The sequence below is a fragment of the Trichosurus vulpecula genome, chromosome 2, assembly GCF_011100635.1.
Source record: "Trichosurus vulpecula isolate mTriVul1 chromosome 2, mTriVul1.pri, whole genome shotgun sequence".
NCBI classification, from domain to species: domain Eukaryota; kingdom Metazoa; phylum Chordata; class Mammalia; order Diprotodontia; family Phalangeridae; genus Trichosurus; species Trichosurus vulpecula.
The window spans coordinates 1714746-1742370 of NC_050574.1; the positions used below are offsets into that span (position 1 = coordinate 1714746).

The 27625-nt window shown below is 57.0% G+C and overlaps 2 protein-coding genes across 5 annotated transcripts; one reads left to right on the forward strand and one right to left on the reverse strand.

Annotated features, from left to right (window-relative positions):
* Nucleotides 1-807: 807 nt before the first annotated feature.
* ZNF787 (zinc finger protein 787) lies at nucleotides 808-4974 on the reverse strand. The gene is made up of 3 exons (XM_036743212.1): nucleotides 4582-4974; nucleotides 3800-3894; nucleotides 808-2532 (listed from the first exon to the last, which is right to left on the reverse strand). The coding sequence occupies exons 2-3, from the start codon at nucleotides 3876-3878 to the stop codon at nucleotides 1388-1390; spliced, it is 1224 nt and encodes a 407-aa protein (XP_036599107.1). The 5' UTR covers nucleotides 3879-3894; nucleotides 4582-4974; the 3' UTR covers nucleotides 808-1387.
* Nucleotides 4975-15326: 10352 nt separating this feature from the next.
* Nucleotides 15327-26902, forward strand: ZNF444 (zinc finger protein 444). 4 transcript variants are annotated; one of them, XM_036744989.1, is made up of 4 exons: nucleotides 15327-15482; nucleotides 16367-16719; nucleotides 21769-21877; nucleotides 25916-26902. In XM_036744989.1, the coding sequence occupies exons 1-4, from the start codon at nucleotides 15335-15337 to the stop codon at nucleotides 26542-26544; spliced, it is 1239 nt and encodes a 412-aa protein (XP_036600884.1). In that variant the 5' UTR covers nucleotides 15327-15334; the 3' UTR covers nucleotides 26545-26902. The 4 variants fall into 4 exon arrangements, with proteins under 4 accessions (XP_036600884.1, XP_036600885.1, XP_036600886.1 ...); XM_036744990.1 differs by having other exon boundaries at nucleotides 15367-15482; nucleotides 25913-26902; XM_036744991.1 differs by lacking the exon at nucleotides 15327-15482 and adding an exon at nucleotides 16107-16172 and having other exon boundaries at nucleotides 25913-26902.
* Nucleotides 26903-27625: the final 723 nt, after the last annotated feature.

Below are 27625 nucleotides of genomic sequence, written 5' to 3' on the forward strand. Positions count from 1 at the left end.
AGGTAACAGACAGCTCAGGAGCGTGACCCTGACCGCATAGCCTCATTAACGGAGCCAGGCTGCTGGCCTTTCTGGCCATTTACTCACCATTCTTCTACCTGTAGACTGGCTGATCACGTCCAGGTGCCAGTCTTCCCTCTTTAGAAAATGGAGCCATTGTGACCCCTGGCCCATTCCCAAGTTTTGGCCACATCTGCCAACGAGGCATCCAAGGAGGATGTTGCTCTTCAGCATCCTAGGGAGCTAGCAAAGTGCCCCCAACTCCTGGATCAGCTGTTCCCTGACCCATGCAGAGCATTAACTCCCCCCACCCCACCCCCAACCAGTCACTTGGGATCCTTTGTGGGATTTTGTCCCAGAGGAACTTGCAGCCCTGAGCTCTGCTCTCTAGGGCTCTCTGACAGGCCTAAGCCCTGTTTGGGTCTTCAGGCATCCCTGCTGACCTCTCCCCAACCCTGGCTGGCCTCCCTTATTCCATCCCTTTCCTAGCTGGGAAATCACCAAACACACTCCCAAACACTCCAGGATTAACCTCTTCGGTGCTTTGTTTGCCAAGGGGATGTCTACTCCACCGAGTGTAGCCGCTAAACGGGCTGATCCGAGATTGGACACCAGCTCCAGGGTCTGGTGTGCCAGCCTCTACCACCTGGGTCTCCAAAGGCCACAGCCTTGGACACCCTCCCCCACACCCGCACCCCCAGCCACCCAGGGTCCCTTGGCTTCTCCTTAAAAGGAGACCCCACTCCTAGGCCTTCTCTGCTCCTGGCCTTGCCCTCTCCCCCCAGACTCAAGAACCACACAGGGAGGGACAATCCGATGGCTCCATTTATTGTTCCCAACTCCCCCTCCCCCAACCTTGCCTGGGAAAGGCAGACTAGCATGGCTGCCCCACTGGAGGAAGGGGAGGGAATAGAAAAGGGAGAAAGGGAAAAGGACTGAGAGGAGGAAGGGGGTAGAGAACTAAAATAAAATGCTAAATGAGAGAGAAAAGGGACTCATCCTCCTCTTTCCTCCCCCCCTTGGCTCAGGGAGGAGGGGAGAGATTTCTCCCCTTCCCTCGTGGTTCCCCAGAAAATGGGGGAGAGGGGGGTCCTGTCTTGCGTGCTCTCTCTCTCTCACTGTGTCTATCTGTCTTTTGGGCCCAGGGAGGGGTACAGGGCGGAGGGAGGCCCAGCACCAGAGGATCTGCTGTGGCTCCATCCCTCATTCCCACAGACCCCAACTCCTCTATCTTAGACCGTGGGGGAATGTGCCACTCTCTCCCCCTGCCCGCCACCCATCATTCACTATGTCTAACTCCTGCTGAGTGTCTCTTGGTCTGGCTCGATTGCGCTCTTTCTCTCTCTCTTCCAGCCCGAGGAGCCCTTCCCCCCGGGCCCCGCCGCCCCTACCGGGCCCGGCACTCACTACACCGGCCCTCATCCACAACCCCAGCAGCCACATAGTAGTTCTGCCCACAGGCCTGGCACACCAGGGGTGCCCCCACAGCATGGGTCTTCTTGTGTCTCCGCAAGGCGGCCCCCTGGCCGAAGCCCTCCCCGCACTCCACGCAGATGTGGGCAGGCTCCTCCCCGGCTGTGGCCTCTTCCCCGTCCTCTCCCTCCTTCTCCTCCTCCCCATCCCAGCTCCCCAGGCCATGCTGGGCCCGCTGGTGGGCCAGGAGCTCTGAGCCCTGTGTGAAGCCTTTCCCACACTCCACGCACACATAAGGCTTGAGAGTCGGGGCTCGCCGGGGCCGGGGCACCACCCCACCAGCCCCAACTTCCACCTTAATCACCCTCTCTCCCAATTCCCCCTCAGCCCGAGCTCGGCCTGAAGGCAACCCCCCACCATCCCCGGCAGCGGCCATGTCTCCGTCCTCCACCGTGGATCCCCCCATGGAGGCGGCAGCAGCAGCAGCGGCGGCTGCGGCAGCAGCGGCGGCAGCCACCTCGGCCTCTACCTCGGCCACCACCGCGGCTCTGGCTCTGCGGGCAGCCGCCTTGCCCTCAGCAGCCAGCTCGGGGTGCAGCCGCAGATGGCGGGCCAGGCTCTTGGCCTGGCTGAAGCCCCGGCCGCAGCGGGGGCAGACAAAGGGCTTGAGGCCACTGTGGGAACGCCGGTGCTTGGCGAGGCTCTTGCTCTGAGTGAAGCTGCGCCCACACTCGGGGCAGGCATACGGCTTCTCGCCTGTGTGAATGCGCTGATGTTGCATGAGGTTGGAGCTCCAGCTGAAGCGCTTGCCGCACTCGGAGCAGGCATACGGCTTCTCACCCGTGTGGATGCGCCGGTGCTGGACCAGGTGGGAGCTCTGAGAGAAGGTCTTCCCACAGTCGGTGCAGGCGTTGGGCCGCTCACCTGTGTGCGTGCGCTGGTGGCGCGTCAGCTTCGACCAGTGGCTGAAGCTCTTCCCACACTCATTACAGATGTAGGGGGCCGGTGGGCGAGGCCGGCCCCCTGGCCCTGAGGGAGGGATGGGAGGTGGCGGTGGAGAGGGCTTGGGAGGGGGCCAGCTGGGCTCATCCTCATCATCATCCAGGAGAAGGATGTCCACTAGAGGAAGGCAGGAAGGAGGAAGGGAGGTCAGAAGGAGGGGGCCTTAACAAGGGCTAAGGTTCTTTCTGCCTGTCCCCTTAAAGCATGAGTCACACACAAATCAGATCCACAAGGCCCACTGCCATGACCCCGGCAGTCCCAGGAGTCCATGCTCCCAGTGTTACAGAAATGCAGATAGCCCCAGAGAGGCCTTAGGCTTGCCAAGGTCCCATCTAGCGGGCTTGGGGAGCCCTCAGCCCAGTCTCCCTGCAGAGATGTCTCTGTTCAAGGGGGAGAAAAGGGTCCTTCCCATGCAGCAGCACATCCCGCCCCCATCTTCTCTCCTTCAGGCTCCTGGTCCCCAATTCCTTCACCTGCTGCTCCCTGGGCAGGATTCCCAGCCTCCCTACAACAGGATGCTCAATTTTCTAAGTTTCTTGAGTATGAGCCTTTCCCCCCAGCACGGTCAGACCTCATGTGGAGCATAACAGCTGGTTCCAGGAACCATTTTATGAAGGCCCTAGAGAAGAGGCCTGGCCAAAACACCAGAGGAGTCTCCAGTTCTCTGAAGGGAAGGAGCCCCCTGAAACCCCAGGCAGAAGGAGGTGCCAGGGAGCAGAGCTGCCAAAAGAAATCTACCAAGTGGCACAGGCTGCTTGGGGAGGGAATGAATGAGCTTTCCCATCACTGCCAGTCAAGCTGGGGAAACCTGGATCACCCTGGAGCCAGGAACGCAAGTCACCATGAGCTGGCTGCTCCTTCTTGTGAGACCTCAGCCAGCCCAAGGGCCCTTCTTCTGAAGTGTGAGAGGGGGAGGAGGAGGAGGGAGAGGAAGAGGAGGGAGGGGGAGAAGGGAGAGGAAGAGGAGGGAGGGGGAGGGAAGATAAGGAAGAAGAAAAGGGAGGAGGAGAAGGGAGAGGAAGAGGAGAGAAAGAGAACAGGAGGGAGAGGAGGAGGAGGGGGAAGGGAGAGGAAGAGGAAGGAGGGGGAAGGGAGAGGAAGAGGAAGGAGGGGAGAAGAAAGAGAAGGGAGAGGAAGAGGGGAGAGGGGGGGGTGGAAGAGGAAGGAAAGGGAGAGCTGGAGGATGGAGGGGCAGCCGTGGCTGCGGGTCCCCTTGGGGTCCCCGATTCCCCGAGCCCCGTTAGACAGCCACCTGCGGCCCGGCCCGGCGCTGCCCTCAGTCTGTCCCTCCCTCCGGCCCACCCCCACCCCAGCTGGCTGGGAGCTGGTCTGACCCCTTCCCCCGCTCCCCGCTCCCCCTTCCCCGGCCCCCCCAGCCCCTCACCCGGGTGCTCGCGGCTGGCCATCTGCTGCTCCGAGGAGTCCAGGGGCTCCGGGGACCAGTCTTCCTCCCGCAGCTCCATGCCTGGGGCCCAGATCCTGGGGGCGGGGACGGAAGCCAGAGGGACGGTGAGGGGAGAGGAGGATGGGGTCCGAAAGGCACCAGGGAGAGAAACTGAGGCTGCACCCGCGGCGCTGCCCGGGAGGCGGCCCTGGGGCCGTCCTGCAGAGTCAGGGGGAAGGGGGGGGATGGGCACAGGGTGACCTTGGGCCAGTCACTCCACTCTGGAGGACTCAAGTTTCCCTCCGGACCCCGAGGGGAAGGGGGTGAGGCATGAAGCTGGGACCCATCCCGTTCGGGCGGGGCCCAGAGGGGGAACTGAGGCTCGCCCCTCCCCCTCTTGGCCTCAACTTCCCTCTGGAGCCTCAGAAGCAGCTTCCGGTCTCGAGGCCAGGCCTGGCCAGAGGGGGGGAGGGGCAGGGTCACGTGTCACTCCTGCCCCTCCCCTCCCCCAACATCCGCAGGAGGCGAGAACGCGCAGCAGGAGGAGCCCGCTACCTGGGCGCGCGCCCCCGAGCGGGAACGTTGCCCCGCCCCACCCCCCCTCCCCGGGAGCGCGCGGGCGCGGCCCCGAAATGTCCTTCCCTCTCCCCGCGCATGCGCAACCCCGAGGCGTTACCCGCCCCCCCCCACACACCCCCGAAAAGGGGGGGGGGGCCTCCCCGAGGAACGCGCATGCGCGTCCCCAGGCGCTCCCCTCCCCACTCCCCCCCCCTCCCGCTCACCGGCGCGGTTCCTGTTCCTGTCCGTGTAGGTCGGGCTGGGGCTGGACTCCCGGAGCCGCCGCCGCTCCGTCTTCCTCCTTCTCCTCCTCCTCCTCCTCTTCCTCCTCCTGGTCCTCCGGCTTCTTCCTCCTCTTCCTCCTCCTCCTCCTCCTCTTCTTCCCTGACGGCAGCGGCGGCGGCGGCGGCGGCTCCTCGGGGCCCGGGGTCAGGGGGACGGCCGGGCAGACCGGAAGTGACCTTGACGTCACATCCGTTCCCTCCCCAGGCCCCGCCTCCCCCGGTTGCAGGCTCGCGGGCGGCTCCAGGGCTCCGGGACCGTGGCCGCCCGCTCCCCCGCGGGCCCTCGGCGGCAGGTCTGGACCTCGGGCGGCCGAGGAGCTCCGCTCGCCGGTGCGCGGGCGGTGTCCGCGCAGGCCCCGCCCGGCAGCCGTTTCCGCGCCGCTCTAGGACGATGAGTCCTCCCGCCTGGGCGCTCAATGGTCGGGGGCGGAACCGAGTCCGAGGGGGCGGAGCGTCCGCCTCTCCTTGCTCCTCTGTTGGCCCCGCCCCCTCGGCGAGCCGACCTTCCCCCGCGGATACAAAGTATAAGCTGGCGGGGCGGGGCCGTAACCCAGCGGCTACTAAGTAGCTCCCGCCTGACGTCACCCGGCCCGGCGCTGGGCTAGCTGCCCTGGGAGTGCGCGGTGCCCGCCGGGCCAAAGGTCTGGAGGCACGCGATGAGAGACGAACCTGTGTTTTCTCCTGACGCCCTTCCCGTGCTATTAGGCCATGGGCAGGTCTCTGTCCTGGAGTCCTCAGTTTGGCCGCCGTCCTGGGAAAGGAGGGGAGAAGATGGGAACACCAGGGGTGTTGGTTACCTCCTGCCTCATAGCTTCAGGGATCTCGTGGGTGAAATGAGGGCATCCCATTCCGTGGCTCCAGTGCCCCCCTCAGCTCCCAGGCTAAGACCCTGTGACTTGAGGTGGGGACCAGGAAAAGGGGGTAACAGCCTCTACCGGGCAAGGAAAGGCCAGGCCTGGGTGGCCGGAGTGGGGGCTGAGTGGAGAAGACCTGGTCACTGCTGGGTTTGGGAGGGGATGAGGAAAAGAGAACAGTCAAGGACGACCCCAAGATTCTCATGGGGCCGGCGGGGCAGGGAAATTTGGAGGAATAGGGACTTGGGGACAAACATTGGAATTTCTGCCTGGGCGAATGCCTGGAGATGTCTAGGAAATACCCCCCGAAGCTGTCCCACAGGCAGTTGGTAATACAGAGTGTCCCAAAGATTTGGGCGATACCCTATAAAGGGCTGGAGCTGAAGAAGGAGACAGAATTGGGAGTCCTTGACATCAAGGTCCAACTTGAGTCCCTGGGAGTTGATGAGAAGCAGCCCAGGCCAGAGTCTGGGCTGCTGCCTCTCTGTAGTGCCCAGGGAGGGGCAGGCAGCAGGTACAATGGGCCTTCTGAGTCAGGAACACAGACCTGACTTCCCATCTGGCCTCAGATACTTACCAGCTGGGTGACTGACACACCCTCTGTCTACCTCAGTTCCTTCATCTTTAACACAGGGATAATAATAGCACCAGCCTCCCAGAGTGGTCTGAGATCAATTGAGAAAATGAAAAGTGCTTAGGCTCTATCTAAATGCTCGTTGTCTCATTGTCCTTGACGGTGACTGAGGCAAGTCAGGGCCAAGGGAAGGACAAAGGGCCTTCCTGGAGAGGATGGGTGACAGCAGCCAGCTCTTCCGAGAGGAGGAAGAGGAAAAGCTGCACCTGGAGCGAGCAGTGAAGAGGGGGCCAGGCTGCAGGCAGCCTCAGAGCTGAGGTTCCTGCGGCACCATTCACCTCACTGTTTCTTCACACTGGCTTTTGTCAAGTTTTCCAATGAAATCAAAGGTCTGGTTCTTATCCCTCTCCCCTTCCTTTCCAGAAATATCCCTTCCACTTTTCCCTCCCAGAAAGAGGGGGTAAAAACAGTTCTGAAATTAGCCAGGCCTGGCACTGTATGCAGGGTTCCATCCCCATGGTTCACCATCTCAGCAGAAAAGGGGGAGAGAGGAGCCCTCTGGGCTATCTGCTTAGGCCCCTGCACCCCTCATTTGGCACCAGGACATCTCCAGACTTGGCGGCTTCTTACTAGTCTTCCTGCTCTGTTGCTGAGGGCACAGGACTCCTCTATTACATTCAGGTGGCATGTTCCCCAGTCAGTGGGCACCTGCCTTGCTCCTGCTGCTGGCCTCCACCCAAAGGACCACCACACAGATTTCACATACAGTTATTAGATACCCACTGTGCCTAAGACCTGGTCCAGGCAGTGGAGGGGAGAGAGACCAAGTCAAGAAGAAGCATTCTCGGGGGGGGGGGGGGGCAGGCAGACTAGGGGTCAGTCACTAAGTGTCTCTAAACTGCCACAAGTTTCTTGTGGAACTTCAGTGCTCTGGAACCTTTACAAAGGGCTCAAGGAGAAGGAGCTCCAGCCCCTGGACTGGGAACCAAAGTGAGCTGAGAGACAGGAGATATGCTCCCTGGGCCAGACCCTGAAGGGAAACAGGCCACACATATTGTTCACTGAGCTGAGGATTCAAGGAAGGAAATCTAGGCCTGTGCTTTATGCTAAGGGGGCGGGAAGGAGGAAGGAGACTGGCAGGGACTCCAGTGGGGTGTGACACAATGGAGAGGAAGAGTCTGCAGACTTTCGGAAACAGGTAGGGAGCTGGAAACCTGTGCTGGTGGGTAAGGAGGAGAGAGTACCCAGAGCAGAGCCCTTTTGGGAGGAGTGGGCCCCAAGGGGGAGCAGACACCCTCTGCCACTCAACCTGGCAGAGGATGCCCACATGGTGTCTCCTTTTAAGGGCTCCCACTGGCCACTTCTTCAGCTTTCTGCAGCTTATGCTTGGGCTGAGCCCCTCCCACCCTTGTTCTCTCCTAGCTGATCCTGCTAGAGTCCCTCAGATCTTTCCTCCCCCAGCTGCTGAAGCAATGGCCAACTGACCACATCAGCGGAGAGTTAGAGGTGCCTTCAGCTAGGTGTTAAGTCTCAGCCTGCTCACCCCAGATGCTGGAATGGTGAGAGGGGTTCCTGCCCCTCACATCTTGCTGTAGCTTCACAATAATTATCACTTTGTAAAAACTAAATAGGAATTGTTTAAATGGAATTAGAGCACTGGTCACAGACTGTTCTAAACATACCTGGAATAGGGACTCACACTGATACCATTAGACAAGAGATACCCAACCCCTCTGAGTTACCCCTAGACCCTTAAGGGGACGATACAGCAGCCTGGTCCTGAGATTGTAAACCCAAAGCATGCTTGAAATACAATAACATGTGCCAGGCTGTGCTAAGCATGGTAAACAAACCCAAAAACAAAGACAGGAGCTGACACAAAATTAGGGCATGGCCAGGGAGAAGCACTTGGGTCCAGAAAGTCTTATGGATGGTTAGTGAGGCCATCCGGAATATATTGATCCAACCTACACAGAAAACAATGGCCAAGGTGATTTGATCATGGTTCAAGCTACCAGAACTGGAGAGGCTTTCCAGAAAAAATTCCAGGAGAGTCAGTCACCAGTCTGGAGAAGGGGGTCCCAGAGCCTGAGGCCATTCATCTTGGAAGGCAGATAATCAGGGAGGAGGAAAATTATGGAAAGACTGCTGGGGAGGAGGGAGGCAGTGTCTTAAATCTCACCTCTGCCTCCTGGAGCCCCTCCCTTCTTTGGGAGTCCCTTGGCACTGACTCCTGCATGGTCTTTCCCATAGCCCAGCTGCCTTCATCTGGCACTGCTGTGGCTGTGTCCATGGTGTCTCCTCGGCCCTGGAGGGCTCCAGACAGGGCCTCCTCCTCCTCCTCAGCCTTCCATGCTGTCATCGCTTGTTTCCCACCCACTGCCTCGAACTTCTATTTTCTACAGAAAAAAAAAAATTTAGAAAATAGGAAAATGTCCTGAGCCCCAAGTCCTCTCTTTTCTTCCCTACATCCCAAAGCCCCTTGATGCTATCCCATCCCCTCCCCTTCCTTCTGCCCCAGGCTGCCCTCCTGACTCTCCCCAGGACAGAGACACCTCTCCCCACTAAAACTCCCTCCAGCCCTAGACTGCTTTCCCCGCTGGAAATCACTTCTACCCCTAGGGCTTCTCCCTTTGATTGGCTAGATCTTCCCAGAACCTCCATTTTAAGGAGGCCCAGGCCAACCACATCTTCGTTCCTCTCCAAGCTACCTTCCTAACTTTCCCTGATCTCCTGATCTCCCTCTCTGCCATGCTAGGTACCTTCATCCCTCCCCCTTCCTCCTTTGGAAAGGAAGCTCTATTGAGAGCAGGCAGTATCTTTCTATGGGAAAGTAGGTAGCACAGTGAATAGTGTACTGGGCCTGGAGTTGGGAAGATTCATCAAATTCGGCCTCGGACACCGAGCTGTGTGACCCTGGGCAATTCACTTAACCTTGTTTGCCTCAGTTTCCTCATCTGTCAAATGAGCTGGAGAGGGAAATGGCAAACTACTCCAGTATCTTTGCCAAGAAAACCTCAAAGGGGGTCAGGAAGAGTCAGACATGACTGAAACAACTGAACAATGACTACAAAGTATCTTTCTGCTTGTAACTGTATTCTCAGGGCTTAGCACAGTGCATGGCATTTCATAAACTCTCAATGAAAGCTTCTTCACTTCTTTCCATGGTCCTTTCTCCAGGCTCTGATGAAGAAGGAGCCCATTTCTTAACCAGCACCAAGCCTTCAGTGAGTACCCTCAATCCCGAGACTTTCCATCTCCTCCAACAGACACCTCTTTCCTCTTCAGCCTGTGTGAGGTAAATAAGTGAAATGTGAAGACTTCACAGGGGAGGGTGTGTATAATATTCATATCTATATACAGGAGTGTTTAAAAATCAAGACATAGGGAAGGGGAAGATTCTGAGGCTGTGAGAATCTGTTTATTCAGCAGTCAGCCTCTGGGAAAGTTTCTTTTTTTTACTCTGAAACTTTTTGTTCTTTCTTATGGTTCTGGTTTAAAGATTTTGTTCAGTAAGAACAGGGTCATAATGACCTGTTTTCCTCTACTGTAAAGAATGGAGAGGGTTTCCCCTCCCCTTATTCTGTTCTCCCTCAGATTTATAGATGTCACCCCACCTGCAATCATCAACTAAGGGAATGGGAATTGGAGTTTCTGTGCCCTGATTTCCAGGTTCTTTGTTTAGCTTTTTGCGCTTAGATTGTGAGCCTGCCTCCAAGTACATGGTGAGAAGGGTCAGAGGGGGGGGGGAATTCTTTTGTGCCAGGTATAATCATGATGCTTTGCCCTTTCTATTCTGCCTCCTTTGGTGGTTCAGGTCTGTGCTAGTAGAGGATGCCCTATTCTCGTGAGAATTGAATAAAATTTAATTTCTGTTCCCACCTTGAGATGGCTTCTTATTAGTGAGGGTCAAATTACCCCACACAAGCCTCTCCATTTCTGTCTCTCCCACTACTCTACATGCCAAAGTCTCCCCCATCCTTAAAAATCGCTCACCAGATTTTACATAGTACAAGCTAATAAATGCTTAGCGATTGTGTGACTTAAGTCACCACCTTCTCCAATTCTTCAATTCAGTGGATTAAGTGGATCTTGGCTCCCTATTTAGTCTAGGAAGGATCAAACTTGAATTCTTCTCTTTAGCTCAGAAAGCTCTTCCCAACTGGATTCCGGCCTGCTCCTCCAGTCTTACTTCTCTTCCCTTACATTACAGTCCTTCCATCCTGGCACACTATGGTTGTCTCACATACAACATGCTATCTCCCATTTCTGGGCTGTCCACCATGCCTGGAATTCCCCTTCTCTGCCTCTCAGGATCCTTTGTTTCTTTGAAAACTCCCCTCAAGCCCCACCTTCCACAAAATGCCTTTTCTTAGCCCCAGGAGTTAGGCCCTAGTCCTTCTCACCTTCCCAACCAACATGTATTTATTTTCTATGGCACATGCCTGTACATGTTGTCTCTATCAAAAGAATATAAGCTCCTTCAGGGCAGAGACTATTTCATTATTATCTTAGGAATTCCCTGAGCCCAGCACAAAGTACGCACAGAGTGGTAAGCAGGTGTTTTCTCATTAAAGTTGATCAGTTGATGGCCCCAATCCTACCCTCCCCCAAACTCCTTTATTTCTGGTTAGCAGTCTCTGGGCCATCCTCAACTCTTGTTTATTCAAAGTACACAATCAATGATCATGTATCCTTTAAAAACACACACACACATAGATATTTTATTGATCTTTGTTTTCACATCACCTAGATTTACCCCTGTAATTCTCCCCCTCCCAGGGAGCAATCCTATAAAAGAAAGGATTTTTTTCCTTAAAAGAAACAAAAAAGAGGGTGAAAAGAATAAAAAACAATAAAACTTATCAACATATTGAAAAAAATCTGTTTTTATATGCAACACCCTGCATAAAGGCTTCTCACTTCTGTGGAATGAGAGGAGGGCTCTTCTTACATCTCCCCTTCATAATTACCGGTCAAGGGCACCACCACCTTCTGGGTTCTTCAAGCTCCCAACTTGAGTCACCCCTGGACTCCTCACTCTCTTTTGCCCTCCAGATCCAATATGGTGCCAAGGCCTGACATTTCACTCTCCAACATCTCTTGTCATTTCACCTCTGCAACATCTCATTATTTCACTTCTGCAACTTTTCTTGTCCATTTCACCTCTATAAGATCTCTTGTCATTTCACCTCTGCAACATTTCTCCAATGCTCTCCCCTTCCCTCCTCTGACCTTGCCCCCACTTTGGTGCAGGTTCTCAATCCCCTTATGCCTGGTCTATCGCAATAGCTGCTGGGGTGGGGGGACTGGCCTGCCTCAAAGCCCTCCCCTCTTCAATCCATCCTCCACTCAGTTGCTAATGTGAGAATGCCTATGTGCTTTCTCTTTCTCCACCCCACCCCCACTCAGTCAGATTTTTTAGGAATCTGACTCCATCTCTCCCTTTCCTCCCCATTCTCTCTCTCTCTCTCTCTCTCTCTCTCTCTCTCTCTCTTTCTCTACTACTTTTCTGTTTTTCCCCCTTCTTTGCCTCTCATCTCCATCTTTCCCTCTTGTGTCTCTTCTATAATGTCTCTCTCTTCAGAAATACTTGTTCATTAGCTCTTCTGATCAATACAATGGGATCTAAAACAATTCCAAAAGACTCATGATGGAAAATGCTATCCACATCCTGAGAAAGAACTATGGAGTCAGAATGCAGATCGAAGCATACTATTTTCTCTCTCTTTTTTTTTTTTGCTGTTGTTTTTTGTATTTTCTTTCTCAGAGTTTTCCCCTTTTGTCCTCATTCTTCTTTCACAACATGACTAATGTGGAAATATGTTTAATATGATTGTACATATATAGCCTATATCAGATTGTATGCCATCTTGGGGGAGGGGGGAATTTTTTTTTATAAAAGTGAATGTTGATAACTAAAAATAAATTAATTTTTTTAAAAAAGAAACATTTGTTCAAAGGTGAATTGAATGGAAGTTGAGAGGGAGATGGATGCCCTGCTGGGCACTGACAGCATTCAAAGAAAGGAGCCCCAGGACTGTGCTGGGCCTCCAGGGCAGAGAAAGGAAGGAAGGGATGTGGAGAAGTAGAACCCTTGAACTGGGGGTGGTGGTGGGGGTGGGGGGAGTGGCACTAGGAGAAAAGAGTTCAGAAGCCCCGGGCTTGGTACCAAGGAAGGACAGAGAATGGCTGGGCTCTGGGGGAAGTCTGAGAGGGAGGGCACCCTGGGTCAGACAATTGTGTTCCTAAAGTTGACTGTGTCACCACCCTACTCAAGAACCTGCCATAGCTCCCTCTTGCCTCTAGAACCAAGTACAAATGCCTTGATTTAGCTTTTAAAGATCTCTACAGCCCCAAGGCATAATTATTTCCCTTCTCGCCTTCTTCCAGCTAAATGGGCTATATTCAGGAGGCAGCTAGGGCAGGCAGTGGATAGGAGCACAAGGAGGGAAGTCCTCTTACAGATGGGGAAACTGAGGAACGGAGGAGTCAAGTAACATGCCCAGGGTCACAGGCTAGTATCTGAGGTAAGTTTGAACTCAGGTGTTCCTATTTCCAGGTCCTACATCAGTCAGCTGCCAAATAGGAAGGAGGCCTAGGTCCTGTTCTGAGCAGCTGGAGGGGCGGGGCAGCATGTGTGGTATTAAGGAAGACTAGCACCTCACCCGTCTGCGGCACTCACCAACGTCCGCCTCTCACCTGCGGCATGTCCATCGACCATACCCTCTCTGCAGATGGCTAAAGCAGGTTGAGGATAACCGAAAGGCCTCAAAGGGTCAGTGAGTCCGGAGGGATCTTCCCCCAGCAGAATGGGCAGATGAGAACAATCTGTTCCAATGGTCACGAAGGCAGCCAAAGCAGGCACCATCCAGCACTTAGGGCTTGGGCAGACCCCCTGCATCCCAGGCCATGGCCAGCCGTCCTGACTTTTGTCCTGCCACTTGATGACTCTGGAGGAGGCAATGAGGCTGAGGATTTTGTGCAGCTCTGCCTCATTTCAAATCAATTCGAGGCAGGTCAAGATGACGATGACAGAGCAGGCTGGGAAAGGCCAAGAAAGGCAAAGGCCTGGGAAGGTGTTTCCATCAAGATGGATGGAGACAGAGAATCTGCAAGGAAGCGCCATGGGAACCTCACCTCTCCTAAATCCCTGACAATGGGCATTGCCTCTTGAAAACCTTCAGAGACGGGGAGTTGACTACCAACAAAGGAGTCCCGGTTAGCCAATGGACAGCTCTAACTGTTGAAAAGTGTTTCCTTCCATTGGGACTGAGGATGAGAGGAAAAGGGAGTTCTTTTAGCTCTGGGGCTCCTTGGGAGATGGGATGGGGCCCAGAAGATAGGGGAGGGTTTGGCCACAGAGCATAGAAGATGAGTTCTCCCCCGGAACCCCAAAGAAGGATGAGGGGGTAAGCAGTCATTGCCTAATGTAAAATGGAAGGTCCCCAGCTAGTCTTCCTCCTCTCTCACTTCAGGGTTATCTAGGAAAAACAAGGGGCATCCACTGCCCCACCCACACCTCCAGAGCCCCAGGCTTCTATGACTGATCCTTGTCCTGGTCAGGGTCAGGCCTCAGTGTACCCATTGCCACTTACCCTCCCTCCACCTGCGTGCCATCCCTCTGTCATGTGTCCTTCCCTCTGGCTCAGCGGGCTCTCCTCCTGTCCTGCCCGGCCCGTCCAGGTGGTGGCTGCCAGCTCCAGGTGCCATCTCCGCAGTCTGCTCCCTCTATACTACCACTGTCCCATGCCATCCCATCATCTCAGCTTGCCCCAACCAGAGGGCCCTGGCAAGCTCCCCCAAGTAATGATGGCCTGGTGGCTTCCCAGGAGAGGAGCACAGAACAAGGCTTGTCCCTCTTCCTCCTCGTCCTGGGGACAGCCTGGCACATACTGGGACACAGAATCCTCCTCTCCCCACTTTCTCATATGGCATGGCTCTGGGGCTAGCCACCAATCACTCTCCAGCTTGTCTGTATTTTCCCCCATCAGGGGTACGCGGTCTCCCTGGAGCAGGCCCTCTCACAGCCCCGCCCCCCCAGCCAGGTCCCTTCCTTGGTGCTTGGATCCTCCCTCCTCTGACGTCCACGGAGGACCCAGGGGAGAAAAGAGAGATCTCTCTCCCAGCACCCACAACATGGCACTGCCTACACTGCCCCCATCTCCCCTCCTCAGCACCTGGGTCCTGGTTGTCGCCCCTCTCTCCATTCCTGAATACCTTCAAGCCTCAGTTTAAATCCTGCCCTTCCTGGCCCCCGACCCCCACCCCGTGTCCTCCCTCCCCTCTCCCCGCCCCCCCCCCGTCACGTGGTTTCCCTGTCAGGATGGGCGCTGCAGCAGGACAGGGACCTGCCTGGCCTTTTTTTGTCTTTCTCTGTATCCCCTGCACTCAGGGCACGACTGGCACAATAGGCGCTAAATAAATGCTTGCTGACCGAAGAACTGAGATAATCCAACCTCTGCATCTGACAAAACAGGAAACTGAAGCACAAAGCGGGGCAGGGCCTGACCCCAATTGCCTGGTCCGAAAGGCCAGGACCACAGGCTCTGCCCCGGCAGAGATCGACGGGCGGGCCTCAGCTCAGGCCCAAAGTCAAGGCTGAGCGAGCCCAGGCCAGGAGGTGGGAAAGGGGCCCTGGACAGAGAGGGCGAGGCCTCATAGACTGCGGTGCCTGCCCGCCAGCCCTAGGCAACATGGGGGTCACAGCAGGATCAGGGTTGGGAGGCCCACCGGGCTCCCCGCCCCTCCCCCTCGGTTTTCTTAGCCACCTCAGCCCCCTTCTTGAGGGGGCGGGGGAGACTGGGTGTAGTAGGGAGAACGACCACTCTCGCAGCCTCTGATTGGCTAGGACTTCGAGCGCCGCTGCCCCCGATTAGTCCAGGGCAGGGCCAGGCCCCGCCCCACTCTCGTCTCTCCTCTACAGCGGAATCACCCAGGGGCCCCAGCTTCCGGCGGAGCCACCTCCTCCCCTCCCTCTCTTCCTCCCACTCCGGTCACCACGGCAACCGCCCCTCCCTCCCGAGCCCCGCGGCGCGCGCCTGCGCCCTCACCAGCCTCCCGGCCCCCTGCCTTTCCCGGCCCCCGAGTCGTGCGCCTGCGTACTCCTCCGCATTCCACAGCTCCCCGCCTCTCGCTTGCGGACGGCCTATGGGTAGTCGGGCCGCCGCGCGAGGATTTCTGGGAAGTGTAGTTCTTGCAAGGAACTGGGCACACCGTGCCGCAAAGGCTGCCGGGACATGGAGTCCTCGGTGTGCTTGTGCGCATGTGCCGGAGGCTGAGGGGGCTTTCGGGGGCGCGCGGGCGGGCGGGGGGCCCAGCGGTGGACACGGACACGGGCACGGGCGTGGGCCCCGACACCGAGTCGGGCGCGGGCTCAGAGGGAAGTGGGCGGACGGACAGACGTGCCCGCGGTGAGCGACCTGGGGGGCAAAGGGGGGTAGAGACAAAGGGGAGGGGGCGGGGCGGCAAGGGAGGAGACCCCCCCCCCGCCTTTCGGACCCCGGACCCTCCTCCTCTCCCCTCTGCCCCGCCCCACACTCTCCCCTCCACCCCCCTCCATCTGCCCCTCCCCCTTCGATACTCCTCTCGTCTCCTCTGTCCCTCCCCCTTTGTTTCCCCTCCCCCTTTGTTCCCCCTCCCCTTTTACTCCCTCACCCCATCTGCCCCGACCTCTTCCCTTCTACCCTTCCCCCTTGTATCTGCCTCTCCCCCATCACCCCGCCCCCTCTGCCCCTCCCCCCTCTGCCTCCTTCGGTTCCCTCCCCTTCCCCTCCCCCACCCCTCCCTCTCTGCCTCTCCCAGTTTTTCCACCTCTCTGCCCCTCCCCCTTCCACCTGCCCTTCCTCCTTCCCCACCCCTCCCCCCATCTCTCCCTGCCCCTCCCCCCTCTGCTCCTTTCCCTACTCCCCCCCCCCCCCCCCGACCCCTCCTCCGCTATTCCTCTGAAGCCCCCCAGTTCCCTCTTGATCTTCCCTTCCCCCGTCTTCTTTTTCCATATACTCTGTTCCCTCCCCCAGGCTCAGTGTAAACTGAGGTCTTGGGTTCCAATTCCAGCCCCATACTTAGTAGCTGTGTGAACCCGAGCCTCAGTTTCCTTATCTGTAAGGATCCAAGCCTTTCCCGATCTGGATCCCGATCCCATATTTTCCGGCCCAGACCCCCAGCGGTGGGGGAGGGGCCCTAAGCTGGGAGGGAGGCCGAGGAGAGCAGGGGAAGGGGGGAGCCAGGGCCCGGGGGTGCCTGGGGGACCCCCAAGTTCGGGGCTTTGGCCACTAACGGCAACCTCTTCCCGCAGGCTTCGGCTGCTGCAGCGGCCCGATGGAGGTCACGCCCCCCCTGCTGCCCCCCCAGGGGGCCCCCGTGAAGCAGGAAGCCCGTGCCGCTGAGGCCTTGGCCCCCGACTCCCCGTGGTGCCGCTTTCGCCACTTCCACCTGGGGGATGCCCCCGGCCCCCGAGAAGCCCTGGGCCTGCTGCGGGCCCTGTGCCGGGACTGGCTGCGCCCCGAGATCCACACCAAGGAGCAGATGCTGGAGCTGCTGGTGCTCGAGCAGTTCCTGAGCGCCCTGCCCGCCGAGATCCAGGCCTGGGTTCGGGGCCGCAGGCCCGAGACTGGCGAGGAGGCGGTCAGCTTGCTGGAGGAGCTGTGGGTGAGCCAGGGCCAGGAGGGCCTCAGCTTCCTGTGGCCCTTGTCCAGAGCTTTTCCTCAGCCTGGTGCGGGCGGCCAGGCCGGGCTTCATCCCTGGCCTCTTCAGTGGCCCAGGGTTTGCTTGTTTCTGCTTCCCAGACGGAGGAGGGAGGGAGGCTGGGGAGGACACAGACATAGCACCACCCCCAGAGAGGCTGTCTGTCTCATCTCCTTGGGGTGACCCCAATGCTCGCATCAGAAGCAGCCTGGCAGGGGAGCCCAGACTGAGGACCCGAGGTGTTGTGCAGGTCGGGGGTGATCATTCTGGCTCTAGGCCATAGAAGCCTTTGGAAGACACAGGCCCCAAAGAAGACAAGGGGCTGGATGTTGTGTGGAGGACACCTGGGCCCCGGCCTTGGGGAGATTCTGGGCGCCACTTACAGGGACCAGTTTGGACCCTGTCCTTGGCCAGGCCTAGGTGCTCTCCTTCCTGCCATCTGCCTTCTATTCCCTGGCCCTCCTGCCCCTCCCTCCCCCTCCTCCCCTCTTTCCTCTCCTCCTTTCCCCCTTCCCCCTTCCATTTTCCACCTCTCTTCCACCCCTCTGCCGCCTCCTCTCCCTTTCCCCCACCTCCCACCCCCCACCCGCCACCTTTACCTCCATGATTCCGCCTTCCCTAGTTGTGTCAGGGGCTGGAAAACTGTTGGGTTCTTGAGGAGGTGGGATCCTTCTCTTGACTGATCACAGCCAGTCCCTTCCCCAGACTTTGGTTGCTCCTGAGTCAGAAGGGCCCCTCTTGTGGGAGGAGGGAAGGGGTCTCTTTCCTTCATTGAGATCCTCCCTAAGCTTCTCCTTTGGAGGGGAGCCCAGGGCTGCCCTGAGGGCCTAAGGCTGCTGCCGTTGAGCTGAGTGGCCTCTGGTGACTCGCAGGGGTGTGCTGCTCCCTACTGCTCCCCTCTACACAGCGCCTGCCCATAGTGCCTTGGTGGGAGTCTGGTTTTGCTAGATGTCTCTTGATGGACACATCATTTTCCAGATAGAAGATGAGCTGGAGGTCAGGGTAGATTTCATTTTTTCTCTGTGACTCAGGGCTTAGTACATGATAATAAATGCTTGTTGACTGATCTAACCTGATTTCTGGCCCACTTTGAACTCTGGGCAAAGCACAGTGCTAAGGACCAGGGCACGGAGTCCAGTTCCCCAGTCCATCTGGTGACCATCCTCTCTGTGGCCCTCCCCCCAGAGGGACTCCAGGGCCATCATCCCTGCTGTCCAGAACTGATCCCAGCCCTCTGCTCTTGGACACTGGGCCTCTGGATATCCCCTGCTGAGCTGTGCCAAGCTCTCCAGCCAGGCCCAAGTCTTACATTTCTCTCCATTCAATTTGGTCTCATTTAGAGTTGGCTTATTGTCCCAGCCTGCCCTCATTGGGTCTCAGCCTCATTCTGTCATCCAGGGCTTGAGCTATCTCTCCCAGCTTTGTGGCCTCCACAGATGTGATGAGTGAGCCTGGGCCTCTGCCCAGGGAAGGCAGGGGTCCATTCTCTTGCCATTCCCCACCACTGACCAGAAGCGCTTTGTATCAGCTCCAGCTGGCTTGGCCAGAGCCTGGGGCCTCCTTTGAAGGGGGCCAGCATTTGATTCCCTTGGCCTTACCTCTCTGCAATGTCACCTCAGTGTTAATTGGGTTTGTCCTCGCTTCCCCAGCATTCCCTCCTTCATTGCCTCTTGAATGTCTGGCTTTCAAGGCTATCCTTAGTTTGGCACCTTTTCTCAGTCTCTTTCTGCCTCTTCAGCCTCATCTCCCTCCCTTCCCCCTCCCTGCTTAGTTGGAGCCGGCTTGGGGCTGCAGAGCTGTCCTGTTCCCTCTCGGCTCGCTGCTTCCCTTCCTAGTGGGTAAGCTTTATAGTTCTCAGACACAGAGCCCATCGGTGACCTTCCACCCAGGCTGTCCCTGGCACCCCTACATGGCACCCCCCCCCCACATTCTGCACATGCAGGATTTTCTGCCTGGGGGTCTTCGCCCCTCACTAGACTGGAAGCTCCCTGAGGCCAGGGCCCCTGTCTTTGTAAAGTTTTTGAATGAGTTTTTGTTGCTGTCTTTTGTTTCTGTTTCACCAGGATGAGTGCCCATCTCCATTATAAAACTTTGAAAGGTGATCAATTGAGAGAGAGAGAGCCTGCTGTGTGGTCCTGGCTCTCCCTGGCCTGCCTTGCCTCCCAGGCTCCTCTCTTGGATGCCCAAGGAGGCAGATGCTGCATTTTTCCCGCTTCCTTCCCTCCCTCCTTCCTGCTGCTGTGCACACAGAAGCTGTTTGGTGGCACATGCTCAAGCTTGCCTGCTTTCTCTTTGTCACTTGTGTAGGCCCAGGGCTGTAAAAGGGACAGAATCTCTTTCCATTTTGAAAATTTTGTGATCTTGACATGTGCAGGCTGGTTTCTGCTGGACGGCACTGGCCCTTACCCAGCCTCCCTGGGCTTCTCTCTCTCTGTCCCTGCCCTGGGATGGGATCTCTCCTGCAGCAGACACAGCCCCAGCTGTCTGGGCTGGACTGGACTGGGAGGTGAGAGGCCCAGACTGGAGTCACAGTTTGGTTCCTTTCACTGCAAAAGGACTTTGCAAAGACCTTCCTGCTCTGCCCCCCATCCTCATGTTCCCCCTTCTATGCAATAACAGTTTGGACTTGGTCCTCAAAGTCCCTTCAGCCTCTGAGGCAGATGTCAGGATTCGGGGAATGCCTGGGGGTTCATGAAGAACAACAGAACCGGCCACCTTAACTCTGGCAGATGCTCAGGATTGCTTTGGTCTTGCTGGTGGGGAAGTCCTTTCCCTGCCCTGGGCCTTCATTTCTTCCTGTTTAAAACCCAATCATGGCTTGGGGGCCAGGCCATTTTGGAACAGGGTCACTACCCTCAGGGAGCCAACAGTTCAGGAGCGGGACTAAGGCCCAGTGGGTGTAAGAACCACCACCCACTCCAGGGTTCCACCCATGTTGTCTCAAGTCATCCCCCTCCTTCCTTGGGCCAGCAAGGGTGTAGCAGGATCCTTGAGCATGGAGCCCAAATCCTTGGTTCTCTTCCAGGCTTGAGGGTGGGAGAGGAGGGGGGTCACTGGAGAGTGTGGATGGCCTGGCCCATAGGAGGCATCACATGAAGGCCCTGGAAGTGAACTCCAGGCCTCCCTCCTGCCAGCTCAGCCACATCTCCGTACTGTCTGGGGCCCAGCTCCAAGCTCCCTCCTCAAGGACCACAGGCCTCTGTGAGAGTTGCCCTCCTGCCTTGTGGGTCCTTTCTTTTCTTCTTGGAGTGGGGTACTGCGCCCTGGCAGGGTGCCAGGGTTGGAAGCCCCCAGGTGAGCTCAGCCTCGTCTCTCCCAGTGCCTTCCTTCTCTTCCTCATTTCCCTTCTACTTGGGTCACCCCTGCTGCTCTTCCCCTCCAGTTGTCCTCCTCCTGGAGCCCTTCTCAAGGCAGACTTTTTCTTCTCAGTGCTTTACCGTCGTCTCTGGACTCTTCATCTGGAGAATTCTTCATGTAGCAAACACTCCGGTCTGTGGAGCAGACCTCTTCTGCACGAGGCTCACGAAAGAGGCTTCAGCGTAGACACTGTCCCGCCCGAGCTGCCCCAAATGTAACCTTGGGCCTTCCTTGCAGTTCAGAAGCCCCCAGATCGCCCCTGTTGTCCACTGTTGGGCCAGACTGGACAACTAGCCTACTGTGTCTGGGCTTTCTGACCTCCAGGCTCCCAAGAGGGCATTTTAATTGGGCTTCAAAGCCCAACCTGGGGATAGAATGAACAGGTAAAAATGGAAAGGGGGGTTGTCTCAGGAGTCAGCACCAGATCATTTCATAGAGGAGAGAAGCCTGTCCTTTGGTGGGAGTATAGTGTGGCTATAAGGTTAGGGCAGCCCTCCAGGGGTGGCGGGGAAGCTGCTGGGCTTCCTACCCCCCACCTCCAGTCATGAGGGGGCTACTTTGGCAGCTCTTTTGGGTAGACATAGGGAAGTTGTGTCAGGCTTCTGAGGTGGGTTCTGGCCCCATTTGTAAGATTGCTTCCCCAGGCAGAGGTCCCTTCTATGGTCAAGGGAGCTCAGGGAGGCTGATGTGGATGCTGGTATAGACAGAGCTGTTGTGGGAAAAGTTTTCTCCGGAACACAGCACTCAGTAGAGTAGTGAGCTCTCCAGTTAGAGGTCACATGCTATGGGAACGAATGGGGGGTGGGGATGTGGGGTTGCGGTCCCTGCCCTCCACGGGCTCCCCGTCTGATGGTTGAAGGTCTCAGCTGCAAGTCCTGGGACAAGGGTCCCGAGCAGGAACAGGGCAAAGGACTTGAGGCCATCCAGTGGCTCCTCCATAAGGGCTCCTCCCCAGGATGAGGATTGGTTGTATCCCCATTTTCCAGATCAGGACATTGTGGGCCAGGCATGTTTGCCTGGGTTGGGGCAGGAGACCTAGTCAGGGAGAAGGCCATGTCCCAGAGTGGGCAAAACCCTCCTGGAATGCATCATCCTCAGAGGGCTAGGGACAGACAGAAAAGGTCTGTGAGGGCCAGTGCTGGCCCGGGACCCTGCCATCTCCCTGCAGGGCCAAGGCCCCATCGCCCTTCCCTGCAAAGTGAGAATAAGCATCTTTGTGCTCCCTCCCTTGGGGGGGGGTGGTGGGGAGCAGGGCTCTGGGGAATGAGGAGCTGCTATCACTGTATCATCACGCTTCGATCCTCCTCCTCAGGCCTTCCTAACCAGCACCAGCTGCCGGCTTTCATGTGGCTTGGGAGAGCATGGATTCTCATCATCTTGTTTTGCTGTGGGTTGAACTAGGGGGTGGGTAGCAAGGCCCTCGACATGGATGAGTCTGGGGTAGAGGTGGAGCTAGGACCCAGGTCCTTCTGTCATCTCCCCCTGCCCCACCCCATCCCCGTGGCTGTAAATCATTAAAGTCCTCAGGTGTGAGGGAGGGAGCCTTTTAACAGTGCCTGAGTTGACCCTTCCAACCTCCGAAACCCCCTTTGCTGGGGAAGGCATAGCCATGCCTCCAAACGATCGCTTATTAATCAGACTTTCGAACCATTTCAGGGGCCAGTAACGTCCCAGGATCGGCCCCAGGAGCTCAGAGGACAGCGAGAGATGACGGGTGCCGCTGGAATCCCCACTGGGAAAGAAGATGGTGGGATGATGTCACTAGGTGAGAAGCAGCCCCTCCCCCCTCCACAGGGAGTCCCGAATCTTGGGGGAAGTAGACTCAGACCATCCCCTTACAGAAGCTTGATGGTGAAGGGGAAGGGTGAGCCTGACCCTCATTCAAACCAGACAGACACCTTGCCCCAACCCTACCTGGTCCATTGGGCCTCTCCTTAGTCCTGTCTTCATCACTTTTCCCATTCCTACCTTGACAGAAACCCCAACTCCCCAGCTGGGAAGTTAGCCCTCTCCCTGACCCTGTCTTGGGCTCAGCCACAGACAGTTGTCCTTCCCAGCGTGAAGCCTGTCACCAGTCCTGATGCCACCTCGACCTCCATGCTGTGTGCAGCCCCAAAGCTGAGCTCTGTTCTCCTATCAGGGCCCTCCCCTCATCTGTAGTATATCCTCCAGCTTCTGTTCAGGTGACCTCCTCCCTGGCCACCAGGATCCCATTCCTGGGCCTGGTGTGAGCCCTGCTATCAGTAACTCCTAAGAGGAGCCTGGTTCCAGTCAGTCTGTCTTCCCTCCCTTTCCCAGAGGTCATGGCTGGTTCTGGATGCCACTGAGGATGTTTACCTTGGAAAAGAAAAAGCTGGCAGAGAGGGGAGTGTCAAGACCAGGAACAGTGGCTGCGGGTGTCCTCCTAGCCACACTTGACTGATACTGACCAGGCCATGTGGGGATCCTCATGGAGGGGAGAATTGGACCAAATGGCCCCTTCTTGATGGTCATTAAATTGACCAGCATTTATTAAGCGCTGCCTCCATCCCTGGCACCAACCCCCTGTGGACGGTGACAAGGAGGAGAATATATAAGACATCTTGTAGACAGCCTTGCCCAAGGTATTTGGCATTAGACCTAGGCCAGGACCCCAGGGCCTCCAACCCCAAACTGGACCCTTTCCCTCACACCAAGTCTGGGGCCTGGTCATTCTGTTGCAGGTGGCCCAAAGCCAGGAAGTTGTGGTAAGCTTCCAGAAAGATAAGGGCATTGGGGTGAAGCTCACAAGGTCAGGCTGATGTTTGGGTTTAAGAAATACAGGCCAAGCCACATTTACAAAGACAAAAGTAAAAGGCCTTGTCCTCCAAGAGCTTATGCTGTCTGCGCTGATGCTGTATGTATGACAGTTAGGACAGAGGACTTGGAGAGGGACGGTCCTATTTTCAGAGAGTGGCTGGAAAGGCAGGTAGGAGCCATAGTCAGGAACAAGGTGGGGGAAGAGCCATTGGGTCTTAGCAGGCAGCCAGCTGATGAGCAGCCCATAAGGCTGGCAGGCTTCAGAGGTATCACACTGGAAAAGAGGAAAGACACACTGGAAAAGAGTAGACATGCTAGGAAGATGGCAGAGAGTGTTGGGAGCCCCTTGGGAAAGGGCCCAGAGGAATCTGCCTCAGGTCTCTCGCTCCCCAGCCATTCTCCATCCAGCCACCACACAGATTTTCCCTAAAGGGTCCTTGGGAAGGCCTCTGGGCTCAGAGGCTGCCAGGGATCCTTAGGAAGACCTCTGGGCTGGGGAGCTGCTGGGGGTCCTTGGGAAGGCCTCTGGGATGGGGGCTGCCAGAGGTCCGCAGGAAGGCCTCCAGGCTGGGGAGCTGCTGGGGGGTCCTTGGAGATAGGGAGCTACAGGGGTCCTCGGGAAGGCCTCTGGGCTGAGGGCCTGCCAGGGGTCCATAGGAAGGCCTCCAGGCTGGGGAGGCAGGCCCTTGGAGCATCCCTAGAGGGCCCATACCTAGAAGACTCCCTCAGGTACAGAGCATCAAGGACCTCCCAGCTATGTGGTCCAGCACCCAGGGACCCTGTAACAACAGTGTTACTAGCAGCTGCTGTGTAGGTGTAAGGCCAATAACACGAGCACTCAGGAGGGCTGCTAGCCCAGGTTCTTGGATCTGCTTTTCTAAGGAAAGGAACTTTAAGGGGTTTACAGTCTCACTTTAATTAAATTTACATATATCATCCACTTAGTTCAGGGGGAAAAGTCAGCACCCTGAACTTCAGAGAAAATGCAAGCAGAAATTGTAATAACAGCAAATAACACAAATCAGTAGACAGGATTTCTAACTTTCTGTCCATAGCAATACATACATAGTTTCCAGAGAGAAGCACCAACATCTGGGTTTTCAAAGCCAGGGAGCTACCCAGAGTCTCGTCTGGCCAAATCACAGGAAGTCTTCCAATTAGTGAACCCCCAAGCAAAATGCTAACCTCAGAGTACATAGACATTTCTTCAGGGTCAGCCCAAAGAGGGCCTCACAACCATGTGGCTCAGATTCATGTGACTTAGGCTTTCTTGTGACTTAAGTAGGTCATCAAAGACTCTTGATTCAAACAAAGGCAAGACTCAGTCAAAGGTATTTGATTGCCTTAGGGCTGAGAAGTAGTCCAAAAGAAAAAACAACCAAAAATCCCACCCTGCCATCACAGACCCCCATCCCCATCCCCTCCACCACAGTGCTTAGTATTAGGGGAGCCTTCACCAGTGTCCAGTTTTAGTCAGATTATGCCTCCAGTGGCCAAGGCCAGCCCCTCAAGTCCTTGTAGATGGAAATCGTGCTCCAGGCCAGTGGGGTCCGGTTTCTTGAACTGACCCTCACCTGGCATGGACTCAAGGCCCTTCCCTCTTCTGGTTGCCCTCCTCTGATCATTTTCCTTTTTAAATGGTGCTACAGGCAGCCACATATAGACAAGCTCTCTACAGGCTAAGTAGGAGATAACCCATCAAAGGAAGGCTCTAGAATTAAGGGGAGTTGAGGAAGGCTTCCTGGAGAAGGTGGGGGGCCGGAGTCCTCCCAGCCAGGGGAACAGCCAGAGAAAATGCCCAGGGTCGGGAGATGGAGGGTCTTGTTGATGGAACAGTCTGGAGGCTGGTGTCACTGGATCGGATCCATAGTGGGGAGTCAGGCATGGAAAGGCTGGAAAGGTGGGAGGGGACACCCTTTGGAGGGCTCTGAATGCCAGGCAGAGCATTTTGTATTGGATCCTGGGTGATAGGGAGCCACAGGACAGGTGCGGGGGGGTGGGGTTGACATGGTCAGATGGGGGCTTTAGGGAAAATCCATGTGGTGGCTGGATGGAGAATGGCTGGGGGGCAAAACCTGGGGCAGGCAGACCTGGCTTCTGCCGTAGTGTGAGGGGATGAGGGTCTGCACCAGGGTGGGGGCAGGGGCAGGGGCAGAGGAGAGAAGGGGTGAATTGGGGAGAAGATATGGAGCTGAGATCAACAGGCCTTGGCACCACGTTGGGTCTGGGCATGGGAGCAAGTGTGGTGGCCATGGGGTTGCCCTGGACAGTGCAGGAAAGAGGATGATCTGGAGCTGCCCGGGCCCTCTCCCCATCTTCCCATCTCCCCCTGTGGAGTCTGAGACCTTCATCCAGGCCTTCCCCCTCACCCCTGGTCCACGTGACCTGTTCTCAGCTTTCAGTCATCCCTGCTTCCCTTTCTGCAGCATCTGCTTGGTGCCAGGATTGCCAGCAGCTCTCCTCACCTGTCCCTCTGCCCCCTCACCGCCCCCCCCCTTTCTTTAGCTGTCCCTCTCTCTTCGTGGTCCCTCTCCCATTTTCCATGATTTGGGTAATCTGTCCATGGGTGCACAGGCTGGCTGTTTCAACCCCAAGGGCAGAGTTTGCTTGGCCTTCTAACTTCCCGCCCCCACTGGTCTTGGCTCCCAGGCCATCACCAGTTTTGTCCTTTGTGGCTCAGAGGAGGAAGGCAGAGGCAGAGTTAAGTAGCTACTCCTGACCCTCAGGCCTTTGTCACAAATATGCCATGTCCCAAAGCTGGGCATCTGTACGCAGTGGGGTTGGGGGGCTCTTCAGACGAATCTTGTTTTTCTTCCTCATGGGTCTTGTGTCCCTTGTGTTTTCTCAAGGGTCACCCTGGTGTCGTTTGAGTCCGGGGCAGAACTCAGAGCACGGTGGGGGGTACGAGGGTCTGAGTTCCTGGTCCCCTCCCCACGTAAGGTTGTAACATGGGCTCCTCTGCCCTCAACCCTCCCTTCTTCTGCCCTCCACACCTGGTCCTAACTCTGTGTCTCTGCTCCAGCAGGAGGGGAGCCGCCTTCTGGGGCCATGAGTGTGAACGCCGTCCCGGCCCCTGGAGCCTCCTCAGAGCTGCCTCGCCCCTACAAGCAGGAGCCTGGCAGCCCCCCGCCCCTGCCGTCGCTGCCCTCCTGCCTGCCCTGCTTCCTGGGCCCGGCAGCGACCGTGGTGGCCACACCCGCCTCCTGCCTCGAGTGTGGCAAGGCTTTCCTCAAGCCTGCCCACTTGCTGAGACACCGGCAAAGCCACTCTGGTGAGAAGCCCCATGCATGCCCAGAGTGTGGAAAGGCCTTCCGCCGTAAGGAGCACCTGAGACGGCACCGGGGCACCCACCCGGGCCCGCCCCCAGGGACTGGACCCACGCCCCCCCTGGGGCTGTGTACTGGACCCCGCCCGGCCCGAGAGAAGCCACATGCCTGCCGCGACTGTGGCAAGACCTTCTACTGGCGGGAGCACCTGGTGAGGCACCACAAGACGCACTCTGGGGCACGGCCCTATGCTTGCTGGCAGTGCGGCAAGGGCTTTGGGCGGCGAGAGCATGTGCTGCGCCACCAGCGCACCCACGGGCGGCCCCCGGCCCCCTCTGGCCCGGGCGCGGCTGGGGGCGGGCCCTTTGCTCCGTGGCCTGTGGGATAGGGCACCTGCTGCCCGCCTGGCCATGGGCCACTGCCGGCCACTCCCTTCTCCTCCAACACCCCAGCCCATCCCCCAGATGGAGCCCACTCTCAGGAGGCAAGGAGAGAGCCCCAGATGTTTGGGCTGACAAGGAGGGGGTGGGAGAAAGGGCCTGAGAAGAGAAGGCTGAGGCACAGGGACCCTGCTGGTGGAGGCCAGAGGCCCAGAGCTGGACTTGGCTGTGCCCGGGAGGTCGGGCCAGGACAGGAGGCAGTCACCCTTGGCCTTTCCTCACAAGCTGTGAGCGGACACCTGCCCCCTACCCCGCCCCCAAATAGGATTTGAAGCCAAGAACACAATAAAATCATTGAAGCTGTGTGTAAAAGGCCAAGTTCAGAGTCAGGCCCTGTCTTGGGCCTCCAAGGGAAGGGTCAGGTGTAAGAGGGGGCGGGCAGGGAGGGGAGCTGGAAGCTTCAGCCTGATTATGGCACGGAAGGCCCACCAGAAATTCTCCTCCCTGGCCAGCAGCTGGGCCCCCTCAGGCCTAAGTGCATGGCCCCAGTTTGGGGTCAGAAGATCTGCCCTTTCTGGTCTGTGCCCAGGAGAAGGCTACAGGGGCCTTGGCCTGGCCCTGTAAATGGCTCGGGTGGAGGCACAAGGCAGCCTCATCCCATTTGGAGGGATTGTTAACATTGGGCGAGAGGGTCTCAAAAGTTTTCTTTAAAGTCTGAAACTTGGGTTTTTTTAAAAACAATTTTTCAAGTAGAAAATGAGAAAGTGATATGGGGCCAGCGGTTTGAAAAAGCTTTGGTTGTTGTAGCGGATGGCTCAATACATGGATGCCCATCATGATACAGCAGCCGAGAGACAGAAAACAAATTGTGGATGGCCCGTGGATGAGGACCCGAGCGGCCTGGAGCATCGGGTGCCTGGCTGGCAGCTCCACACCAAGCCCTGGGCTCCTCGCTGCCTGCTGGGAGCCGCCCCATTGTGGGCGCCTGCCTGTTTGGACATGTTGTAAGGTCACACTGGGAGGCTGCTTTACACAGAGTGATTTTATCTTTGATAATCCTTCGTTATTTTACAGATGAGGAAATGGAGG

Excerpts from the sequence above, each read along its gene's own strand:
- ZNF787 (XM_036743212.1), bottom strand. The coding sequence starts at position 3,878 with ATGGAGCTGCGGGAGGAAGACTGGTCCCCGGAGCCCCTGGACTCCTCG. Across the intron at positions 2,533-3,799 it reads GGCCAGCCGCGAGCACCCGG|TGGACATCCTTCTCCTGGAT; the intron begins GTGAGGGGCTGG and ends GCCTTCCTCTAG.
- ZNF444 (XM_036744989.1), top strand. The coding sequence starts at position 15,335 with ATGTGCCGGAGGCTGAGGGGGCTTTCGGGGGCGCGCGGGCGGGCGGGG. Across the intron at positions 15,483-16,366 it reads GACGGACAGACGTGCCCGCG|GCTTCGGCTGCTGCAGCGGC; the intron begins GTGAGCGACCTG and ends CTCTTCCCGCAG. Across the intron at positions 16,720-21,768 it reads GCTTGCTGGAGGAGCTGTGG|GGGCCAGTAACGTCCCAGGA; the intron begins GTGAGCCAGGGC and ends GAACCATTTCAG.